Source organism: Mustela nivalis (genome assembly GCF_964662115.1).
Source record: "Mustela nivalis genome assembly, chromosome: 9".
Classification (NCBI taxonomy): Eukaryota; Metazoa; Chordata; class Mammalia; order Carnivora; family Mustelidae; genus Mustela; species Mustela nivalis.
The window spans coordinates 117,114,854-117,133,985 of NC_139028.1; the positions used below are offsets into that span (position 1 = coordinate 117,114,854).

Consider the following 19,132-nt stretch of genomic DNA (forward strand, 5'->3'; position numbering starts at 1 on the left):
GTCAGTTCCCCGGCATGCTGAGCCAGTCTGAACTGAGTTCCGTCCATTGTACAGAAAGTACAATGGGGTGCTCTTGCTTCGTGTCCATCCTTAACCAATTCCCCTTGATGCTGAACGACTCTGCTCCCCTCACCTCCTCCAGGACGGCTCCCAGGGATTTTCCAGTCAGTTATGACCTCCCCCTTCAAGAACTTCCCATCTGCTTAGGTGGCATCTCCCTGAACTACTTTGCTGTCTCCAGGTGGGCCTCCGGGCTGGGCGACAAGACCCACCCGCGAAAGACGTGGCAGCGCCAGCAGCCCTCTGGCCCTGTGCCTGCCCCGAGAGCTGTGAGGGCCAGGGCAGGGCCCGTGGTCTTCCCGAGCCTCGGCTTCCTCGCTGGTGAATGGGAATGTCCCAGACCCGCCCTCGTGGGGACACGGCTGTGACGGAGCAAGGGCAGCAGCGGTCGGGGCGGCTCCCATGATGACTGTGACATTGGCTCTCGCAGCACATCCAACTCTGCCCAGCTGGCTGGGGGTCCCGGGGCCTGAGGGAGGGACTCTCCTTCCCTTGGAGCTGCTCCTGGCCCCCGCCGCCCCTCCTGGATGCTGTGACTCACTTCACCGGAGGCGACCTTCCCAGGCTGCCCCGTTTCTCCCACCTCTGGCCCTCTAGGCGGCCGCCCTCCAGTGGTCTCCGCGATGAGCAGCCACCAAGATCCACGTGGCTGCCTGCCTGCACATCCTGCCCTAGAGTTCTCCTGGCCACGCCCCCAGCCGTCACCTGGCTCCTCTGACCTTGCCTTACTCGGCCCTCCTCCTGCCTCTGCAAACCCAGGGTCAACGGGTCCAATTCCTCCTCAGCAAAAACCACCCCCATGCGAAAAAGCACGTCGAAGGGTGTCCTGCCTCCTCCAGGCCAAGGCAGTGACACCACAGCCTGGGAGATGTCCCCACCCCACCGAGTCCCCACCCCACCTCTCAGCCCTGCCCCTTGGTCAGGTGCACACTGGACACTAGGCAAGATGCTTTAGAGGAAGTCTCACTTCATGCTCACCCCGGCACTGGCTCTGCTCCTGAGCCCCTCCCCAGGAAGACCCTCCTCCCCTCTAGCCCCCCACGCTCCTTCCCTGGCCAGCCCCCCTCAGTCCCTGTTGCAGGCCCCACCACGGAGAAGCTCACAGCAGGGCCTCCGGAGCGGTCACCTGCCTCGAGTACAGCCTGGCTCCGCCCCTCGCTTGCTGTGTGTCTGTGGGCAAGGGACTTCCCTCTCTGTGCCCCAGGCTCCTCTAGCAGAGTAAAGACCTGGTGGGACTGTTCAAATGAAACTGAGCACTGGGTGAGCTCCGTGCACGTGAAGTCCCCCGGCAGAGCCCGGCACGCAGGGAGCTGGAGAAACAGGAGCACCTCCCACCGCCGCCACCGTCGCCGGGGGTGACGTCATCGGCAGCCCCGGCACGCGCGGTCCAGCAGTGAAGCTGCCGGTGGCGTTGAGTTCTGTCTCCGTGGGCCGCCTCCCCGCCTTCTGCTCTCCCGTGTCTCCTGCCAGGTTGGGCCCAGAGATGGCCATTTCCGAGGGCCTCGCTGAACACCTGCTGCTCCCACCCCAGGCAGGGTTGGTGGTTTCCATAAACACAGAATTACTGTACGGCCCGGCAAGTCCACTCGGAGGCGTGCTCCCCAAAGAACGGAAAGCAGGGACTGCAACCGCGTCCTGCACATGCACGGCCATGGCTGGGTTATGCACCAGAGCTGGAGGTGGAATCGACCGGAACAAATGGGTACACAAAGTGTGGCTTTCTGCACACGATGGGGCATCGCTCGGCCGTAGAAGGAAAGCAGCTCAGACACGTGCTCCCCCGTGGGCGAACCTTGAAAACATTCGCAGCGGCAGGAGCCAGGCACAAAAGGCCACGTGCTGCAGGATTCCACGCCTCGGGCATGTCCAGACAAGCAAACCCACTGAGACAGAACGTGGACCAGCGGCTGCTCGAGGCAGAGGGTGGGGGAGGGGCTGGGAAGTCGCGGCTACTGGGGATGGGGCAGCTCTCTGGGGCATGCAAACACTCAGAGTGCGAAAGGGACGACAGATGCACGACACCGGGTACACGAAATGCCGCTGGAACGCACACGGTCTGCGGCTGGATTGGTGAATTTCATGGGGAGTGTATTTCATCATGATGACAAAGATGTGCACGGTGGGGAAAGCACGTGTGTATGTGCACGTGACCGAGTGTATCTGTAACAGGCACGTGGAAAGAAATAAAAACCCGAGAAGACAAACATTACAACGACTGTGTCTCCCGGCAGCATCACCTGACTTTTCTCTGGTTTGTCCGTATCCTCAGTTCTACCCGGGCGAGTGTGACTTACACCAACCCTAAAGAAAGAACACTCGTGGAAAAACCCATCACCAGGCTCACACGGGAGCAACGTTTACTCCCAGTCCCTAATATTTTCTGAAAGCAGAGGCACACATCCCCCTGGGAAGTCCGTGGGATTCGGGTGGGCACGGGGGGAGAGTTCTGGAACTTTAGGGGAGAGACTGGCTTGGTGCGGTTCTCTCTGATGTTGTCAGTCAGCCGGCCCCTGCGTCTCTCTCCGCTTTTCAAGGTGCAGACTGTGGGGTCTGAGGGAGGTGGTCCAGGAGAGACACGCCGCCCCCCAACACAGACGTTTCCAGCACATGCTCTTAGTGCGTCCTGCCATCCTCAGGGAGCCACCTAGCCTCTGGGCCCGACCCCGAGCTCACCAGGAGCTCACCCATTCCACCAACAAACTAGGCTCCTGCTTTGCACCTGACTCTGTTCTCCTGGGTGCTGGGATGAGCCCAGGCCCTCAAGGATACGGACAAACCAGGCTCTGCCCGCGGAGGGGACTCAGGTTCTGGAGAGGAGCTGTTCCTCCAACACATCCTGTGTCATGTAAACTCCATGTGTGGTGAAGCCAAGAAGAGAAACGTCCCTCAGTAGGGGCGAGCAGTCTGTGGAGGTTTGTGCCGTTCAGAGGAGGTCGGTGAGGCAAGGTTGGAAAGAGATGACCTGGGCAAAGACACGGCGTGAGGGAACCGAGGGGGCAGGCTGGGGGTGGGGAGGGGAGGGCAAGGAGGAGGTGGGGGGGGTGCTGTAGGGCCTTGTGGCCATGGAAAGAACCGGATCTTTCTGAACAGTGATGAAGGGAGTCCCCCTAGAGCTGGAAACGGAGCGCAGACGGGACAGCGCGGGCGGTGCGGCGGGGGTGCCGTGCGCAGGCCAGGACCTGGGACAGCAGCCCAGGCAGGGACCCGACTCTCCTGTGACTTCTCACCTGAGCGTGTGAGCGGAAAGACGCTGGGTGGCACCGGGCCATGTGGGGGCTTTGTGACTCTGAGCTGCTATTTTGACCTCTCTGGGCTTCACCTTTTCCACCTGAGAACGGAGGCTGGTGTCCGAAGCCACCTGCCGGGGTTCCGGCGAGGCTCCGGGGAGGCAGCATGCTCAGAGCACGTGGCGTGTGCTCTGGGGAGGGACTGGCTTAGTGCGGTTCTCTCTGATGTTGTCAGTCAGCCGGCCCCTGTGTCTCTGTCCGCTTTTCGTCCAGTGGGAGGACGAAGCACAGCAGGAACAGGGTTGCTGGGGAGCGGCAGGGATGTCGGTCTAATGCCCTTGCTTAGGAGAAACCCAGAAACTCCAGTTCCATATCAGGAGCCACAGGGTGCTGGCCTGTCCTAGCACTGCCCTGTTTGGGCCCAGGGGTAACTGCGAACGGCGCTGGTTCCTGCAGGTCGCCACTCTCCTGCCTTCCCTCACTTACCAACCCCATCTCTCCAAAGCCCATGCTGGGCACAAGGGTCCTCCTGGGGCTCACACCTGACTTCAGCATGGCAGGTCCCATGGAGGAGAGGTTCCTGGGCGGTGGGATCCTGCCCTGGTCGGGAAGGCTTGTGTCCCTCCCAGGGCAGCAACCAGAGCAGCATAACAGTAACGGCCCCTCTCGCATGTGCGCCTTAGCTCCTGCCCTGCTCTTTCTATGCACCTCAGACTTACAAGCTCACTTGACCCTCAGGAGACTCTATGAGATCGATGCCTTTATTCCCACTTTGCAGGGAAGGAAATTGAGGCACAGAGGGGTTGTGTAACTTACTCAAGGCCACACAGGGCACAGGTGGGGCAGCTGGATTTAGACCCAGGAGGGCTATCTCCTAGGACCATGCCTTGAATGCTTGCTCTGATCTGCTTCTCGAGGGCTGTGGGCTCTAGTCTGCCTCCACCTCCTTTCTTCAGCCACAGAAGTCCCTGCTAAAAGGCTCGAGTGAGCTTGCCTCCACTGACAGTGAGGTCCTCATGAGTCAGCTGTGCATTAAGGCCCTCCCTGACACGGAGGCCCCGGCCTCTTCCTCCTTCCTGGGCCTCCAGACATTTCTCCCACACTTATCGGCGCTCCTGCCTCTGAGCTTTCCTCTTGGCTGTGCCCTCCCCCCGCTCTCTTCCATCATTTCACAGATCCTGACTGTGTACCTGCCCTGAGCTGGGCTCTGGCTGGCCCCTTAGGTCGGTTCAGGCAGGGACAGGGACACGCATTGCGAATGGGTGTCTCGGGGACTGTCGGGGAGGCTTCCCCGAGGAGGGGCCGCCATGCAGAGATCTGAGGGTGAGCCAGTCATGCAGGTGGAGAGAGTGGAGGTGGGAGAGGGGTAATGGAGAGCATGAATGAGAAGCGTGAGCAAGTGCTGGGGGTGAAAGGAAGCGTGGCACCTTTGGGTGACCAGGGAGAGAGGGCCAGGGCTAAGGCCCATCTGTCTTTCCAGGCAGGATGTGTGTGCCACCTCCCCAACCCATCCCTTCTTCTCTGTCCTGGCCCTGAGGCCCAACAGAAATTTCTGGGCTTCTCTCCCCACTCCACTTGGCCTCTCAAGGGCAAAGATGGCCTCCACTCATCTCCGTGACTGGGGGCTGAGCACAGAGGAGGTGCACTGAAGTCTGTTATAAGAAACCGAAGGTCCCAGCCCGAGGGAGCTGGAAGTTTCACCTGAGGGTGATTGGTCTCATAGCACCAAAGAAAGGACACCACTCAGGACTTCAGAGAATCAGAGGCTAACCCTGGCCTTCCACTCCCTTCTCCTTCCCCAGCCCTTCTCTTTTGAACTCTTCTTATCATCGGCACGCACGCACCTAATTCCCAGGATTGACAAACTCTGTCAATTAGAAGATCCGACAGGGCATTTAGCGTGAGGCCTTCCTTCAGTTCATTTGCCAACCTAACTGCTTGTATCATGAAACGCCCCACAAAAGGGCGCTGCAGTCAGAGACAAATCAATGCTAACGAGAGCCTGCTGAGCATACTGGGAGGTGAGTGAGTGGGAGGAAGGGAGGGGAGGAGGGTGGGCAGGTAGAGAGGACCCAGGAGGGCTCCTTTCACAGGAGTCGAGAGGCACATCAGAGAACCCTGCACCAGAAGCTCTCAGCTCACCATGCCTCCTGCAGACCTCACCACACGTGGACTGGGGCTGGGTCTACAGCATCCTCCTCAGGCTGAGGAAGATGGTTGTAAGATTATGTCTCCGGGACTTGAGACTTGCCCAGGGCATCAGGAAGATGCAAGGTTGGGAATCAGCTCTCCCTGTGGGGCCCTTAGCTTCCATGTAATCTCCATCATCTGCAAAAATGGCATAGATGTCTGCTTTCCAGGAGTGTCCATCACTGAACACATATTCTGGGGCCTCTGTCAAGCATCAGGCATATACTGGGAGCTGGACACACAGTAGGGACCAGATCAGCAAGCTCTCCAGCCTTCAGGGAGCAGGTGTCCGCATGAGGGAGACAGTTGATCGCTCAACACACATGACAATTCTCGTGGTGAAAGAAGCACACAGTGGAGTGGCAGAGTCAGGGCAAGCGCAGGGGGCCCAGGGAGGCCCTCTGGGAAGGTGACATGTAAGCCCAGACCTCAGTGATGATGGGAAGCTGCCTTAGAGCACAGGATCCTGCAGCACTCAACCCATATTGGTCCCTTCACCCCTCTTTACAGGAGAGATTTCCCCACCAAGCAGACACAGACAGACACACTCACTTAATAAGAAGCTGTGGTACCCAGGAAGGCCAAGGAAATAGGATGCAGGGGTGTGAGGAGAAGGGAACAAGAGAGTAAGCACCAAGAACTCCCATCAGGCCTTTTCTCGGGGGGGGGGGGGGGCATCCTTCCAGCCCTCAAGTTCAGGCCACAGCAGGAAGAGTTTCAGCACAAAGGAGAGCTCCCCGGAGAGGTTCAGCACCACGGAGAGCTCCTGCCACCGACCAGCCATACAGAGATGCCCAAACTTAAACTGACATTCCAGGTCCTCCCTGGACTGGACCCAGTCACCCCCAGCTCCATAACATTCAACCACTCCCAAATTCACCTTGAGCCTTCCTGACACCCTAAGCTCTCCCTGGGACCCTCCTGAGTTCTGCCTATAGAAACCCCACGTACCACAACTAAGCATGATGCCAACACCATCTCTTTAACAAAGTCCTTCTTCAGATTTACCTTGGGGCCTTCACCATCCCCTGCTTTTGCCCCCTTCCAGACTGTGAGTTCCCAGAGGAACTGAGTCAGATTGATGTCTTTTTTCCCCACAGCACATACTAGCCCGGTGCCTGAATGAAGTTGCAGAAATGACTTGTACGACTGCTAACGACTGCCGAGATCTCATTCTGCCAGGAACCATGCTATGTGCTTCAAACACATTTTTATTTACAGTTTAAGAAACTGAGGCCAAAGGATGAGTGATGGGCCCAAGTTCACATTCAAATAGTTCAGTGACAGAGGCTGGATTCAAACCCAGGTCACACTGCACAGCCAGTGCCCTTGACCGTGGCTCCTTTTTGTCTCTATCCAACCCAGTGCACTGCCATCTGCCAGGCCTACGGAGCCTTGAGCACAGCAGCCACGGTCCCCTGAAGTGATTCTGAATCTTTTTTTAGCCTGAAATTGAAATCACTGATGCTTCAAATTAGAACCCCAAAATGAATGAGCCAAGACTTCAGATTTGCAATAGCTAAGATGCCCGCATCTACCTTCTCAGCAGGATTTTGGGCTCCTCCTCAGCCTGGACCACCTGTTCCCAGTCAATATGGAGGACAAAGTGAATGATTCTCTAGGCGCAGAAGGGGCTATGGTTAGCTATGTGCTGGAAAGGGGTCCAGGATCCTATGCTCTGCCCAGAGTAGGGCCTCTTTAGAGCCCTGGAGAGCAAAGACCCCAGTGCTAAGAGATCCACATAGCAAAGATCCCAAGGCTATGAGTCTTGGAAGGGCACAATCATTTGCCATGGGTGCTGGCATTGTCGGAAGGCAAGAAACAAACACATCTGCACTCCTCTGTGCTGACTTTTATTTGCTACTAAAGAATGTTTTGCAATCATCACTGAGAAGTGGACTGGAAGCTTAGAGCCCAGCAAGGCTGGGCAGGGGGATGGAGAGGTAGGTCAAGATGGCCACACTTACCCCCTGCATTAACCCAGCTGCCGGCAGCCCAGGAGCAGGGGTGCTAGAGTAGGAGGCTGGTTGGCAAGCCCCTGGCCTTTTTCAAAACGTGTACAGCAAGAAGCCACAGAGCTTCAGAAGTCCTCCACACTTGGAGAGACCCCAGATGGCCACTGGGTGCTGCTTATCTTGCATGTGAAACCAACAGACTTTCACAACTGAAGCGTCAATGACTGAAAGTTGGGAATTCATGGGCCGCCCTCGCTTCCTGCTAATATCAGCCGGCATTGGGTCTTAACTTACTTACTGCACTAAAAACTCATTTAAAAGTATGTAAACAAGATGTTAAGAATTTGGGGGATGGGGAGGGTAGAGTTCCCAGCTTGGCCATGCAGGCACCAGGCTATCCCAAAAGGCAAGGCAGAGAAACCTGAGCTGGGTCTTGTGACTGAACAAGTGGATGGAAGGGAGGCCAGCACCGCGGGAACCACAGCAGGGCTCTGGCCTCAGCCCTCGGATTTGTGGCTGGAGGGCAGAATGGGAAGCGTGGGGAGAAATTCCAAGATTGCCCAAAAGCCAGACTCATGCCAGAACAGAACTGAGCAAGGCAGTGAGGGAGCGCCCTGGGAGCAGAGGTTCAAGCCAAGTCTGGAGGTGTGCTTGCCAGGGGTACTTGGGGCTCGGGGGTGGGGCGGGGCAGGCCCCTGCACCAGCTGCTCTGTTGACCGCAGAGGCACAGAGATGCTCCGGCCAAGGCACTCTTGGCTGGAATGTACTTGGCACGTGATGACTCTATGTGCCTGGCCCAAGGCAGACGTGCTCTGTAACGGCTCCATGCTTGAGACGGTCCTGGTAATGATGCGCCTGCCGTGACTGTAACTTATGACGACTTGCTCTTATTACTTGTTCAACTCCCCGTCACTGCTTCCCTCTGCTCAGTCAGGCATCATGCACGGCGGCCAAGGACGTGATGGCCCTCGACGGTAAATGCTGACGAGAATGTCCGCCCTGTGCCCAGCACGGCTGGCCCTCGGCTTGCTCTTAACCAACAAGACCAACACTCACGGCAGCCCACGAGCCCAAAAATCGTCTTGGTGACTGAATCCTCACAACCACCCATCTTGTGGATGGGGACCCTGAGACCCAGGAAGCCTGCACTGACCAATAACGTGCAGAGCAAGTGACAGCTCGGCTGTAGCCTGAACTCTGTCTCCCCTCCTTTGCACAAATTAATCTCGAAGCTGGGGGAGGCTGGCAGATTACCACGAGGCTTTCACACCTGTTTGTAGCTCCAGCCTGGTTACAAGTAATAGTTCAGGCAAGCGCGTGCTAGAACCCATGTTGCGTTTCTCAAGTCCCGTTCTCAAGAGAATGTTTCCGGAGTAACATTTTATAAGATACTCAGACGGTCTCTCAGGAAAACACTGGGGCACCCCTCTTAGCGGCCTCACTTCAGTGCAAACTGAGATTATAAAACAGTTGTAGGCCATCACTAGTGCAAGCATTTAATACGAGGAAAAGTAATTAGCAAACTCAAGCATCGCTTTTCAAGGATGAAAGATATTGCCGCCTGCCTTAATTGCAAGGGAAAACCTATTTAGGGAATTAACACAAAAACGAGATTGGCCACTTCAGGGCTAAGAAAACAATCACAAAAACCATAGGGGCCTCCGGCACGGTATCAGGTTGGTGAGCAATGGCCCCAGGAAAATAATTAACACCCAGGAAAGTGTTCTCGTCCCGAAAGCAAACAGCAACACCTTGGCCACGGAGGCTGAGACACCACTCAGCTGCGTGCGACAGCTTCTCCAAGGGAATCACTTTCTATTTATGAAATTAATACCTGTCAGAAAAGCGAATGCTGTCACTCTGGAAAATCTGAGAAACAGACAAAGGTCTGATCAAAGAGATGATGATCACACACGATCCCATCACCCAGAGGTTAACGGTTCCTTTCCTATTCCCCCCACCCCCACCCCGAGGCCTATTTTGGGGAGAGGTGGTATGATTTAGATGGTATTGTGCAGATAATTTTCCCCTGATAGAAGGTGATCAGTTCTCATTAGTATCGAGAACTCCTTGCAAGCCTCACTGTGAAATGCTTTCTCGGGAATCCGTGACAGACACCCGAGGTCCCTTCACCATTTCCCTGTGGCCCCATCCCCTGATTCCCTCTGTTACACTGTGGTCTCCACTCTGCCTGTTTTCAGATCGTTCCCTCAGAATGGATTCCTAGAGGTAAAAACCCCTGATGTGGCTTTACAGCTCTTACGACATACTGTCACAGCGGTTTCTAAAAAGTTGATGGCGATTTATTCTTTCACGTAGCGACATATGAGCACTGTCACCGGCGATGGGTAGGGTAGAGTAATTAAAAAAAAAAAAAAGCATTTGCTAATTTGAAAATAAGAACTGGCAGCTCATCATCTGTTTTCTCCTTCCCCTCTGCCCATTTAGACATCGACCACATCAAAGCGACACTCGGGACTCTCTGGGCTCTGGCATCATGGCGTCAGGCGGCCCCGGTCGGAACGCCAGCGTCTCCACTCGCCCGGTCCACGATGCCGGGCAAGTCGATTTCACCGCCCTGTGCCTGGTTTCCTCATCGGTACCACGGGGAGGGCAACAGATACCACTTTCTGGGCTTATGCAGAGGGTCAGGTGGGACTGTGGGGTGCCTGGGCAGATAGACCCTCAGTCATTATCAAGAGGACATGGGCCTTGGTTGTGTCTGTCGCGAATGTAGTTTGCCCTTTTGAGGTTTACTGTTTAGTTGAATCAGGGGTCATTCTGGAGATAGAGGATGTTTTTGTCTAAGAAAGTGATGCAAGCAGGAAAACTTGGGTTTCCGGAGGGGGAGCTTGGGGAGGGAAGACAGCCCCGTGTCGTGACAAGCAAACGAGGGCAGGACCTGCTTCTGTCCTTCAGCCAGAACGCCAGTGAAGAGGTTCAGGAAGCCCACACGATCAGGCCAGCTGGCCATCACCTTGCCTGATACGAGAACCCTGGGCGGCATCACCCAAGTGCCCTAAAGACGTGACACCCAAGTTCCTGCCTTGAGACTCTGGCTCCGAAGGTGTGGGCTGGCCACCAAGTCTCTGTAAATAGGACAGGTGGCTCTGATGCCCAGCCACGCGTCCCTGGGTGAGCCCGACCTGCAGGTCACCAAAGAGACATCCCCAAACCTCCATGTCTCCTTGATTACTGGATGCAGACCTGTCATCTGTGAGCCAGCCAGCTCCTCCTCATGCCTGCTCGCGAGGGGCCTCTCCTGCCGCATCTCTTGGGGGTGGGGAGACCTAACCAAGAAGATCTCCAGGAAGAAGCAGAGGACGTCTTCAACAATCTGGCTGATTCTCCCCCTAAACTCTATGCTTTCAATTCTCTGACAAGCTTCTATCATTATTAAGCTCAGTTCGAACTGGGTTTCCTGCTGTAACCAAAAGGGATGCGGGCCTTTAGCATTCCTGGCTGGTGGAGTCCCCGTGCTTACACGTGATGTACAGGGAAAGGAAACCTTGCTCCGACTCCCTTGCTCACTTCTCCCCTTGGCCTGTCACTGCCACTGGGACCCACTTCTCTTTAAGCATCGCTCTCCCTGGAAGGACTCTGCCCCTACTTCCCTGCCCACACCGCTGCCTCCTAACACTCTCTGGGCCCAGCAGCCCCAACCATCCAGAGGATTTCAGCAAATCAGGCTGATCTGAAAGTGGTAAATACACATGGCCTACGGGGCCCCCAAGTTCAAGTGCCCACTCCTCCTTCTCCGCTTCTAAAATGAGTTTTAATGGCAAGTTACTGGCGCACTAGGACCCATTGATCTCACTGTAATTCCTGGTTTCATGAGAACCTTTTACAAGGGACTCTGCTCGAAACTTTTGCGTTGCGGCAGAAGCAGGGTGTGGTCAGCAAAGAGTCCCAAAGACAAAGGAGCAAAGTCCTCCCCAGTGCTAAGGCAGGAGGGACATAGAGTCGGAGGGTAAGCACCCAAGAAAAGCACACATGACAGGAGACCCTTCACGACAGGCGACAGTGATGCCAGCAAGATGACCAAGTCCGAGAAGGGAGAGGGCAGTTCAGGACTCTGAAGAGGGAACATCCCCATCAAGAGCTGCCCCTGGTCTCCACATTCAAGCTGCAGCATGTGTTTTTAAAGGGAACGGAAACAACTGGCATGTTTGGAGCCCCCGTCCAAGAGCAGCGAGAGACGGAGCCGGCACGGAGGGATACGGGGCGACGACAGTGTGCCTGCCCTGGTGACCTCTGCCCACGGGACCCCGCGCTCCACCAAGGCTCGGAAACCCCGTCAACTCCAGGGATGGCTTCTGGCCAAAATGCAGATTCGCCCGAGACCCACGCGTGCATGGAGAACCCCCCTCCCAAGGTTGAAACTTTTCAACGGAAAATGTGGAAAACGTCTGCTGGGATACGACGCATCTCAAGGCTGTGAGGGATTTCGCTTCTCCAGGGGTGAAGTCCGGCAGCAAGGAGAAGGCATCCACGCAGTCTCATCAAGCACCTAAGGGAGACTTTCTGAGTCCCCTGAGTCGCCTTGGAAATGCACTGGGTGGGGCAGGCTTCCAAGGGTCCAACCCCCTGGCCCCCCGTTTGCATATGGGCCCTAGTAAGCAGCCCGAGGTGGCTGTGAAGGGCTCAGCCCTCCTGCGGGTCTTTGGGACACAGTCACGCCCACACGGCATTATTGCATCTCAGGGCCCACCATTCCTAGAAGCCTGGAAATCGGAGGTTACCTCGGACGAAAACCTGTCCCCAAATGGCAGATGCATTTGCACATCAGAGGTTAAAAGCAACGTCCAAGGAGGGGCTTTGGCAGCAGAAGCGCAGGCACCCTTCCTGCCCCAACTTCCACGGAGGCGTCCATCGGAGAGGGTGGCTGGCCTCCTCCACCCAGGCCGGGCGTGCGCTGCGGGCGCGTCCACCAACCCCGAGCAATCGGCTTCCCTGCGAAAGGGGTGGGCCCAGCGCGCGCCCCGAGGCACTCCCTCCTTTCCCTTACTGACTGGTTCATCCAGGGAGCCCTCCAGTGAGCCCAACGGCGGGCCACACGCTTGCACGTGCAGCCTTCGGTTATTATTTAAAACCAAGAACCAGTCTTGCCTGTGTCAACCTAGTGACAGCCTCTGTCCCTGGGTCTGTCTCTCTGTCACACACACACACACGCACACGCACGCACGCGCGCACGGTGAGGAGACTTACATCACAACTCCATCCTACAGAAGATGATTCAACCAGTCTCTGCATTTTCGTGAGGTTACAAATCGAGTTAACCCACGAGAGCACTGCAGGTTCCGGTCTCCACCGTTCTGGGTAACGTACCCAAGGCGTCAGCCGAACCAGGCTCTGATGGGTCAGGAAGAATTTAAATGTAGCTTTCAGAAAATAAAACCGAGGCCAACACGATACCTGGAGGAAGGTAAAGCACCTTCTCCATTTTCCGTGGCTCGCTCCCCCTCCAACGGATCTCCTGGGTTTCCTTCGGTCCACCAGGCTGGAGAGGCCCTAAGGAAATCATGAGCCAACCTGGGCTCAGCAGCGCCCCTGAAGCTCAGGCAGAATGAGGAGACCGGCCTCCAGCGCCCGGCTCGCCAGGGTCTGGGTCTTCAGAATGAGCAAGTGTCCGGCTGGCCCAGTGGCGGGGCCTCCCCGTCCCCCCTCCCTTCCACCCGTATGTGCATTTCCAGAGCAGAGGAGACACAGGGTCAGCGTCGAGGAATGCTTTCCCAAGAAACGTGAACTCCCTAGGGGGGCCCTGGAGCGAACCAAACCCTTTACAAATAATTTTTTCCAGGGCACAGCGTGCTCTTTCACTCTTAATGTTTCCAATGAGTAACACATTCCTTTGCACAACAAGATTGAAAGTAGCACCTCAACCCGCAAAAGGCAGGGAGCTCAGACGTGCTGGGAGCTCGGACGCCTGCACACACCACATCGCTGACCCCAGCCAAGCTCAAGAAACACGGACACTTGTGTCTCACGGGGTTCCTTCAAGGAAGAGAATGCTCCCTTCACCTCAAGCGAAAGCTGGTTTCCAAAGCATCTGGATTTCGTGACTTCCTTTGTGTGCCCTCTCGCACGTGGCAACTTGGTCCTTGAAGGCCAGCATCTGCCGGGCCACTCACTGCAACTTGCAAATCAACGGTCTCTCAGCCACCAAGGTTACAGACCTCAAGCAAACAAGAGCCACAGCACAGCGCTCTCCGTCCGGCCCTTAAGGCACGAGAAGGACAACGGCCCCAAGCAGTGTCTATTCCTATAGCTACCGAACCCCACGCAACATCGTGGCAATCCTGTGTCTCTTCCTCCTGTCTTCTACTTCAAGACCGACGGCCACTTCCATGAACATCTCCACCTCCCAAGAGTTACAGCCAAGGCCTTCAGACAGTCCAAACGCACAAGTCCACCGGAAATGGCATCCCCAATGGATGGACCAGGAAGCAACCCACGAACGTGGGTCCATGGCAGCCTCCGTGAGGCCCCCTAGATCTGGCTCCATGGCCACGAGCCAAGACCACGGACGCTAACCCTAAGAGAGGCGGCGCTCTCCCCAAGCGGAAAGATACAAACACCGGTGTCCCTACCTCAATCAGGAAGTCCCCGGTCCTCAGTCCGGCTTGCCATGCCACCCCTCCTTCATCCACGGACTCCAGGTACTGCAGGGCTGGGAACGCCGGCGTTGGCGTGAATTCTTCAATGGGCGTATCGGCTGGGAAGACAAGGGATACTTCAGTTCAAGCCTGGGTGACGTCTCCGGGTGGGGAGCCCCGGCCCCTCACGGGCCCCTGAGAGAAAGGGGGCGTGTGTGTCTCCCTTTGGAAGTGGGCGCTCCGGCCCGCTCTCCCCTGGGAAGGGCTTGCCACTCACGGTCATGGCCAGCACCAACTCGAGCCACGAAGCCAAGTGGAGCTTGGTGCTACCATGTCTCTTGGCCTTTTCGAAACCACGAGTAATGTGCTGTGCGTGTCTATACGTACACGCCTGTCATTTTCTTTAAAAGCATCAGTGACTAAACATTTTCAGTTCTAAAAATGGACGAGTCCCCCCATAACCACACAGAGCTCCGGAAGCACCACACGGAACCACTTGCCAAATTCCCAGCTACGGAGACTCGCAACCAAGGGAATTCAACTCGGAGCATGGACAGATCACAGCACTGACCCAGTGGGTGGCTGCGGATTGGGAACTTGCTTATGAATTCTGTCTACAGGGAGCCCGGCTCCCGGCGACCACTCTGCGGCCAGCACCCACGGGAAGGCTGGGCCCCCGCTCCTCGGCCAAGAGAGCCGTGGCTTGTGGGCCCCACACAGCTGCTGAGCAAAAGTCCAGAGCAAGAGATGGACTGCCCTGGGTAGTTCGGAGCGGCCGGGGGTGGGTGGGTGGGAAAAGGAATATGACCCCAGCAGGGGGAGGGGCTAGAACATCACTCAGACGGTCACGGACATGGACACACACACACACACACACGGGGACAGATTCTTCTTTCCTTTCTCTCTCTGGGCAGATGGCCCCCAGCCAGCCTGAGTTTCGGGCAGGTGGGGCTCCCACCCAGGGCAGGAGGCCCTTCCTAGCTCAGGTGCAAGACCCCGCACAGCACAGAGCCTCTGACATGGAACTTACACATGGCTTACCCACACACGCGGGGGACAGATGTCTCCTCTCACGGGGAGCTGATGCCATTTTGTTTTCTTTTGAAAGGGAAGCCCCCAAGTGAAGGGCCGGTGAGGGGGGGTGCATGGCCATAGAATGCGTCCCCGGAGCCCCCCACCCCAGGCCACATGACGTGTACGCTGCCGGCTCAGTCCACGGCAGAGGGGACCATCTTGCCACATTTCCTTTGCAAAGTCACCTTAGAGGCGGGCACACAGGCGCCTGCCGCACTTGGAGCCGAAGCCCACTCCCAGAATGGGGCAGTTTCGAGACAGCCGCAACTCAGCACCGGGTCATTGTGGACACCTGAGACCAGGAGCTCCAAATCTAGCTACAGTTGCACTGAACTAAACCACAAAAGATACATTAAACCCACGATATTTTTTTTTTAAGGGTGGGGGGAGGGAGAGAGAGCGAGAGCTGGAGCTCGCTTGGAGCAACACTGTGTACAGAAAATTGAAAATATTCCTCAAGGAAGCCCCGATGTTTTCTGAGTAAGGCGAAATATGTTAAAGAACATGGTTGTCTAGCAACCAAGTGCCCCCAGGAAGAAGGCTTCCTTCTGAGCCGGGGAGCGTTTTCATCCGGCGTGCACACACACACACACACACACTCACACTCGCACAACAGGGGGTGCTCCCAGGCCGGCAGCAGCGGCTCTTACCTTTCGCCCCTCGGAGCACGAATCCGAAACCCTCATTGTCCTTCTTCTGCAGGACCACGGTCTTCTCCTCAATAATGCAGTCACTGTAGGGAGAATTCCGGGGATAGCGACCATTACTGTAGCCCGTCACCATCACCGCGGCCGGTGCTCCGCCGGGGACGTTCATCATCCTGGCCGTTAATCACCCGGCTCGCCGGATCCAGGCAGCATGGAGGAAACTAAGCAGCACAGGGAGCAGGAGGCGCGGAGGCAGCTGGGGGGGCCGGCGAACGGGATAGGCGGGCTCGGCACAATGGGGCTGGGGGGGGGGGCAGGCAGCGCCGGAGCCGAGCGAGCGAGCGGGAGGAAGGAGTCAGGCGTGGTGGGGAGGCCGCCGAGCCATGGCCGCACGGGCTGGCTCTGGGCACCCAAAGGCAAAGAAAGTAAGTGGCCCGGAGCCACGGGGGGCAGGGCCGCCAGGGCGCCCGGGCCGACGCGTCTTCCAGGGGGGCCCACTGAAAGCGGCCAGAGGAGAAATGAGGCAGCAGGTTTTTCTTCTTCTTCTTCTTCCTGAAGGGGTTTTCAAAAATCAGATTCTATTTGCTCTCCGCACGAGCCGGAGCCGAGACGCAGCGACCCCTCCCTCTCGGTGCGAATGAATGTGGTGTCCCCACCGTCACCGCGGGGCCCACAACGCCACGGCTGCTGCTGGGCGCCATCCCGCACAGAGGAGCCGCAGGCTGGCGGAGGGGGCGGCCGGGGCGCTGCCGGGGGGCGGGGGCTCCCAGCAGGAGGAGGCAGGTCACTCCGGCGACACCCAAGCCACCAACGGCATGGCCTCCTGCAGGGGACGACGAGCCGTGGGGACAGGGAGAAGGGGGCTCAGGGGTGACCCTCCTTGAGAGACCACCTAAAGCCACACCGCCTGCCTCTTGGCACAGCATTTTTTTTTTTAAAGGAAAGAAACGCGAAAGCTCCAACTTTGCTTCAGCTGCCAAAGCCTCCCATCACGCACAGTAAGGGCGCTTTGCCACATGACTGTCCACCCCCAGAGGCACCCGGGGGCGCGGGACGGAAGTGGACTTCCTGGCGGGCCGCGGGGCCGGGGCTACACGGTGGCCCTCCCCACCTCCCAGGGGCGGCATCCCCTCCCCCCGCCCCCAGGACTCGCGGCTGCCCCGGAAGTAAGTCGGCAGCTGGAAGGCCAGGCCACTGCGCAGGGAAGGAGGAGGGGCGGGAGGGAACGAGGAGAGGCTTTCTCCAGGGTCCTAAGGGGCTGGTCATGCATGGGAGGCTGCGGGCCACAGGTCCTGAGGAATTCAGCAGTCCCGGCCCTCAGGGGGGCAGGCCAGGGGACGCAGCTGGCAAACAGTGGGAGCAACGGGCAGACAGGCTGGAAGTGACAGACACTGAAGGTCAGCTTTGCCCAGCACCAGACTCACAGCCCGCAGGGAGCATGGGGCCGCAGCGTGCAGCCCCCCGGGAGCAGCTTAGCCAACCCAGATTGGGCCCCAGGAAGACAAGGGACAGGGGTGCTTGGACAGAGCTCTTCAGGGCCCAGATGAGGCAGGGGAGCCTCAGAGAGCTTGGGGGACACGGCCGGAGAATGCACGCGTGGCCTGACCTGCTCTGAGCTCCTGGCCTTGCGGCAGACAAGCGTGCAACGGAACTTGTTGGGGTGACCCTGTCTTCCAGCTAAGGGCAGGCCGAGTGCAGACACTCACTTTCAGAGCTCACAGCCCGCACAGTCTGGGATGACGGGTTTAGGGTGGTCTAGTACTCGAGGAGGGGCTTTGTCCCGGTGCTCTTGCTCTGCCTGCTACCCTGGGCACAGGGAGCCCTGGCTCTGGGAGCCGGGCCGTGACCATGAGCCCCTGGCTCAGCCCGCTGAAGCCCGTCAGAAAGGGGACTCAAGCAGGGTCAGGAGTCAAGGGCCCTGGGAGCCTCTGGGCAGGGTCCCACGGCTGGCCTGGCCAGTGGTGACAGGGATCCCTAAACCTCTAAGACTCGCCCTCGCATTACAAGGCAGCAAGAAGCCACGCACCTCCTGGGGTACTGTGAGGTCAGATGGGGCGATTCCCAGGGCAGTGAGGTGGGCTGAGGGAGCCCCGGGGAGCCGTCAGTGGCCCACAGAAATGGCAGCAGGCTGGTACTTAGCCAGGATCTGGGGGACCACAAGGCAGGAGGAACTGGAGGCAGGTGGAGGCTCTGTGGTGAGCAGACCCTCTGCCCAGCCGACCACCTTCCTGTCTCCACAGCCTCGCCCAGCCAGGACGCAGACCTGGACCACCTGCCAACGTGCCTCGCTTCCAGCTGGACTCCTCAAGGGGGAGGGCCCTGGCCTGTGGCTCCCTGGGGCCCCGGCCGCTGTGCCCCACTTTCACCCTGCACCGCCCTCGCATGAGTAGCCACGGGCAAGCAGCCCCCGAAGTGGATGCCTGCCCTGCGGTCCTGGGCCCCATCTCCCATGGACGCATAAGCAGCCCCCGTCCCCACCCCTTATCTTGTATTCCAGGCGGCGGCCCTACTATGGGTCAACTCTCGGCGGGACCAAATGCTGCCTCGGGCTTCGTGTGGCTCGCAGGCAACCGTACGTTTCGTGCCGGCTGTGCCCCGACAAAGGGGAACTTGCCGGGGCTGTGCAAGGCTCACACAGAACTCAGCTCAGATCCCAACTGTGCTCGGACCCAAGGTCACTCTGACCTTCACACCCTCAGTGTCCTGCTCTGCACAACGGGCTGAGGGGCAAACCACGCCCTGCGGGCTGAGAGGACTTAGCGACAGAACCCCCCGCAGCCCAGGCGCGCAGCACGGGTTAGTGACGGCGACCCTACTCGGAGAGGGTTTGCTCGTGCCAACCTCTCCCTCTTCTCCTCCTTCCTGGGACCCCCCTGGGCTCCCGAGCCCACAGTGACCCCGGCCAGTTAAGTGGAGATAGTGGTATGTACCTGGGAGGCACTTTGGGGAACAACCAGGACAAGACCCCGTAACGGGGAAACGGCCCTCTTGTGCCCCATCCCCCGGGAGATGTGGGTCCTGGACGGCACGACCCTGGACACCCACAGGGCCCAGCACAGGGTGTACCCACTGCGACTGTGGGCTGCTGCAGGACAGGGGTGAACACAAGGTGGGCGTCAAGCCTGGGTGTGTCAAGGGAGGCGGCGGAGGAACACTACCGGCCGTGAAGGGTGTCCATGCACACGCCTCCCACCCGGACAATCCCGGGGTGCTGGGTCGCACCCAGAGGGCAGGAGCAGCTCAGCACAGTGGGGCGCCTCCCGCATGTGGCCGGCTGGGCCCGGGCAGCCCGAGGCACAAGCAGGAGGGAAGTCCCAGGCGGTCAGAAGAGAACGGCCTTTGTAGCAAACCGTGGAAAGCAGCGGGAGCTCCGAACGCGAGCA

The 19,132-nt window shown here is 58.1% G+C and overlaps 1 protein-coding gene across 13 annotated transcripts in view; it reads right to left on the minus strand.

Moving 5' to 3' along the window:
• SHANK2 (SH3 and multiple ankyrin repeat domains 2) overlaps positions 1-19,132 on the minus strand; it is a 453,415-nt gene that overhangs the window by 126,974 nt on the left and 307,309 nt on the right. For all 13 annotated transcript variants that reach the window (XM_082749132.1, XM_082749139.1, XM_082749141.1 and 10 more), the window contains 2 exons: positions 15,753-15,835; positions 14,023-14,147 (listed from right to left, as the gene is read on the minus strand). In XM_082749132.1, the coding sequence (XP_082605258.1) occupies positions 14,023-14,147; positions 15,753-15,835 (208 nt within the window). The remainder of the gene's footprint in view (positions 1-14,022; positions 14,148-15,752; positions 15,836-19,132) is intronic.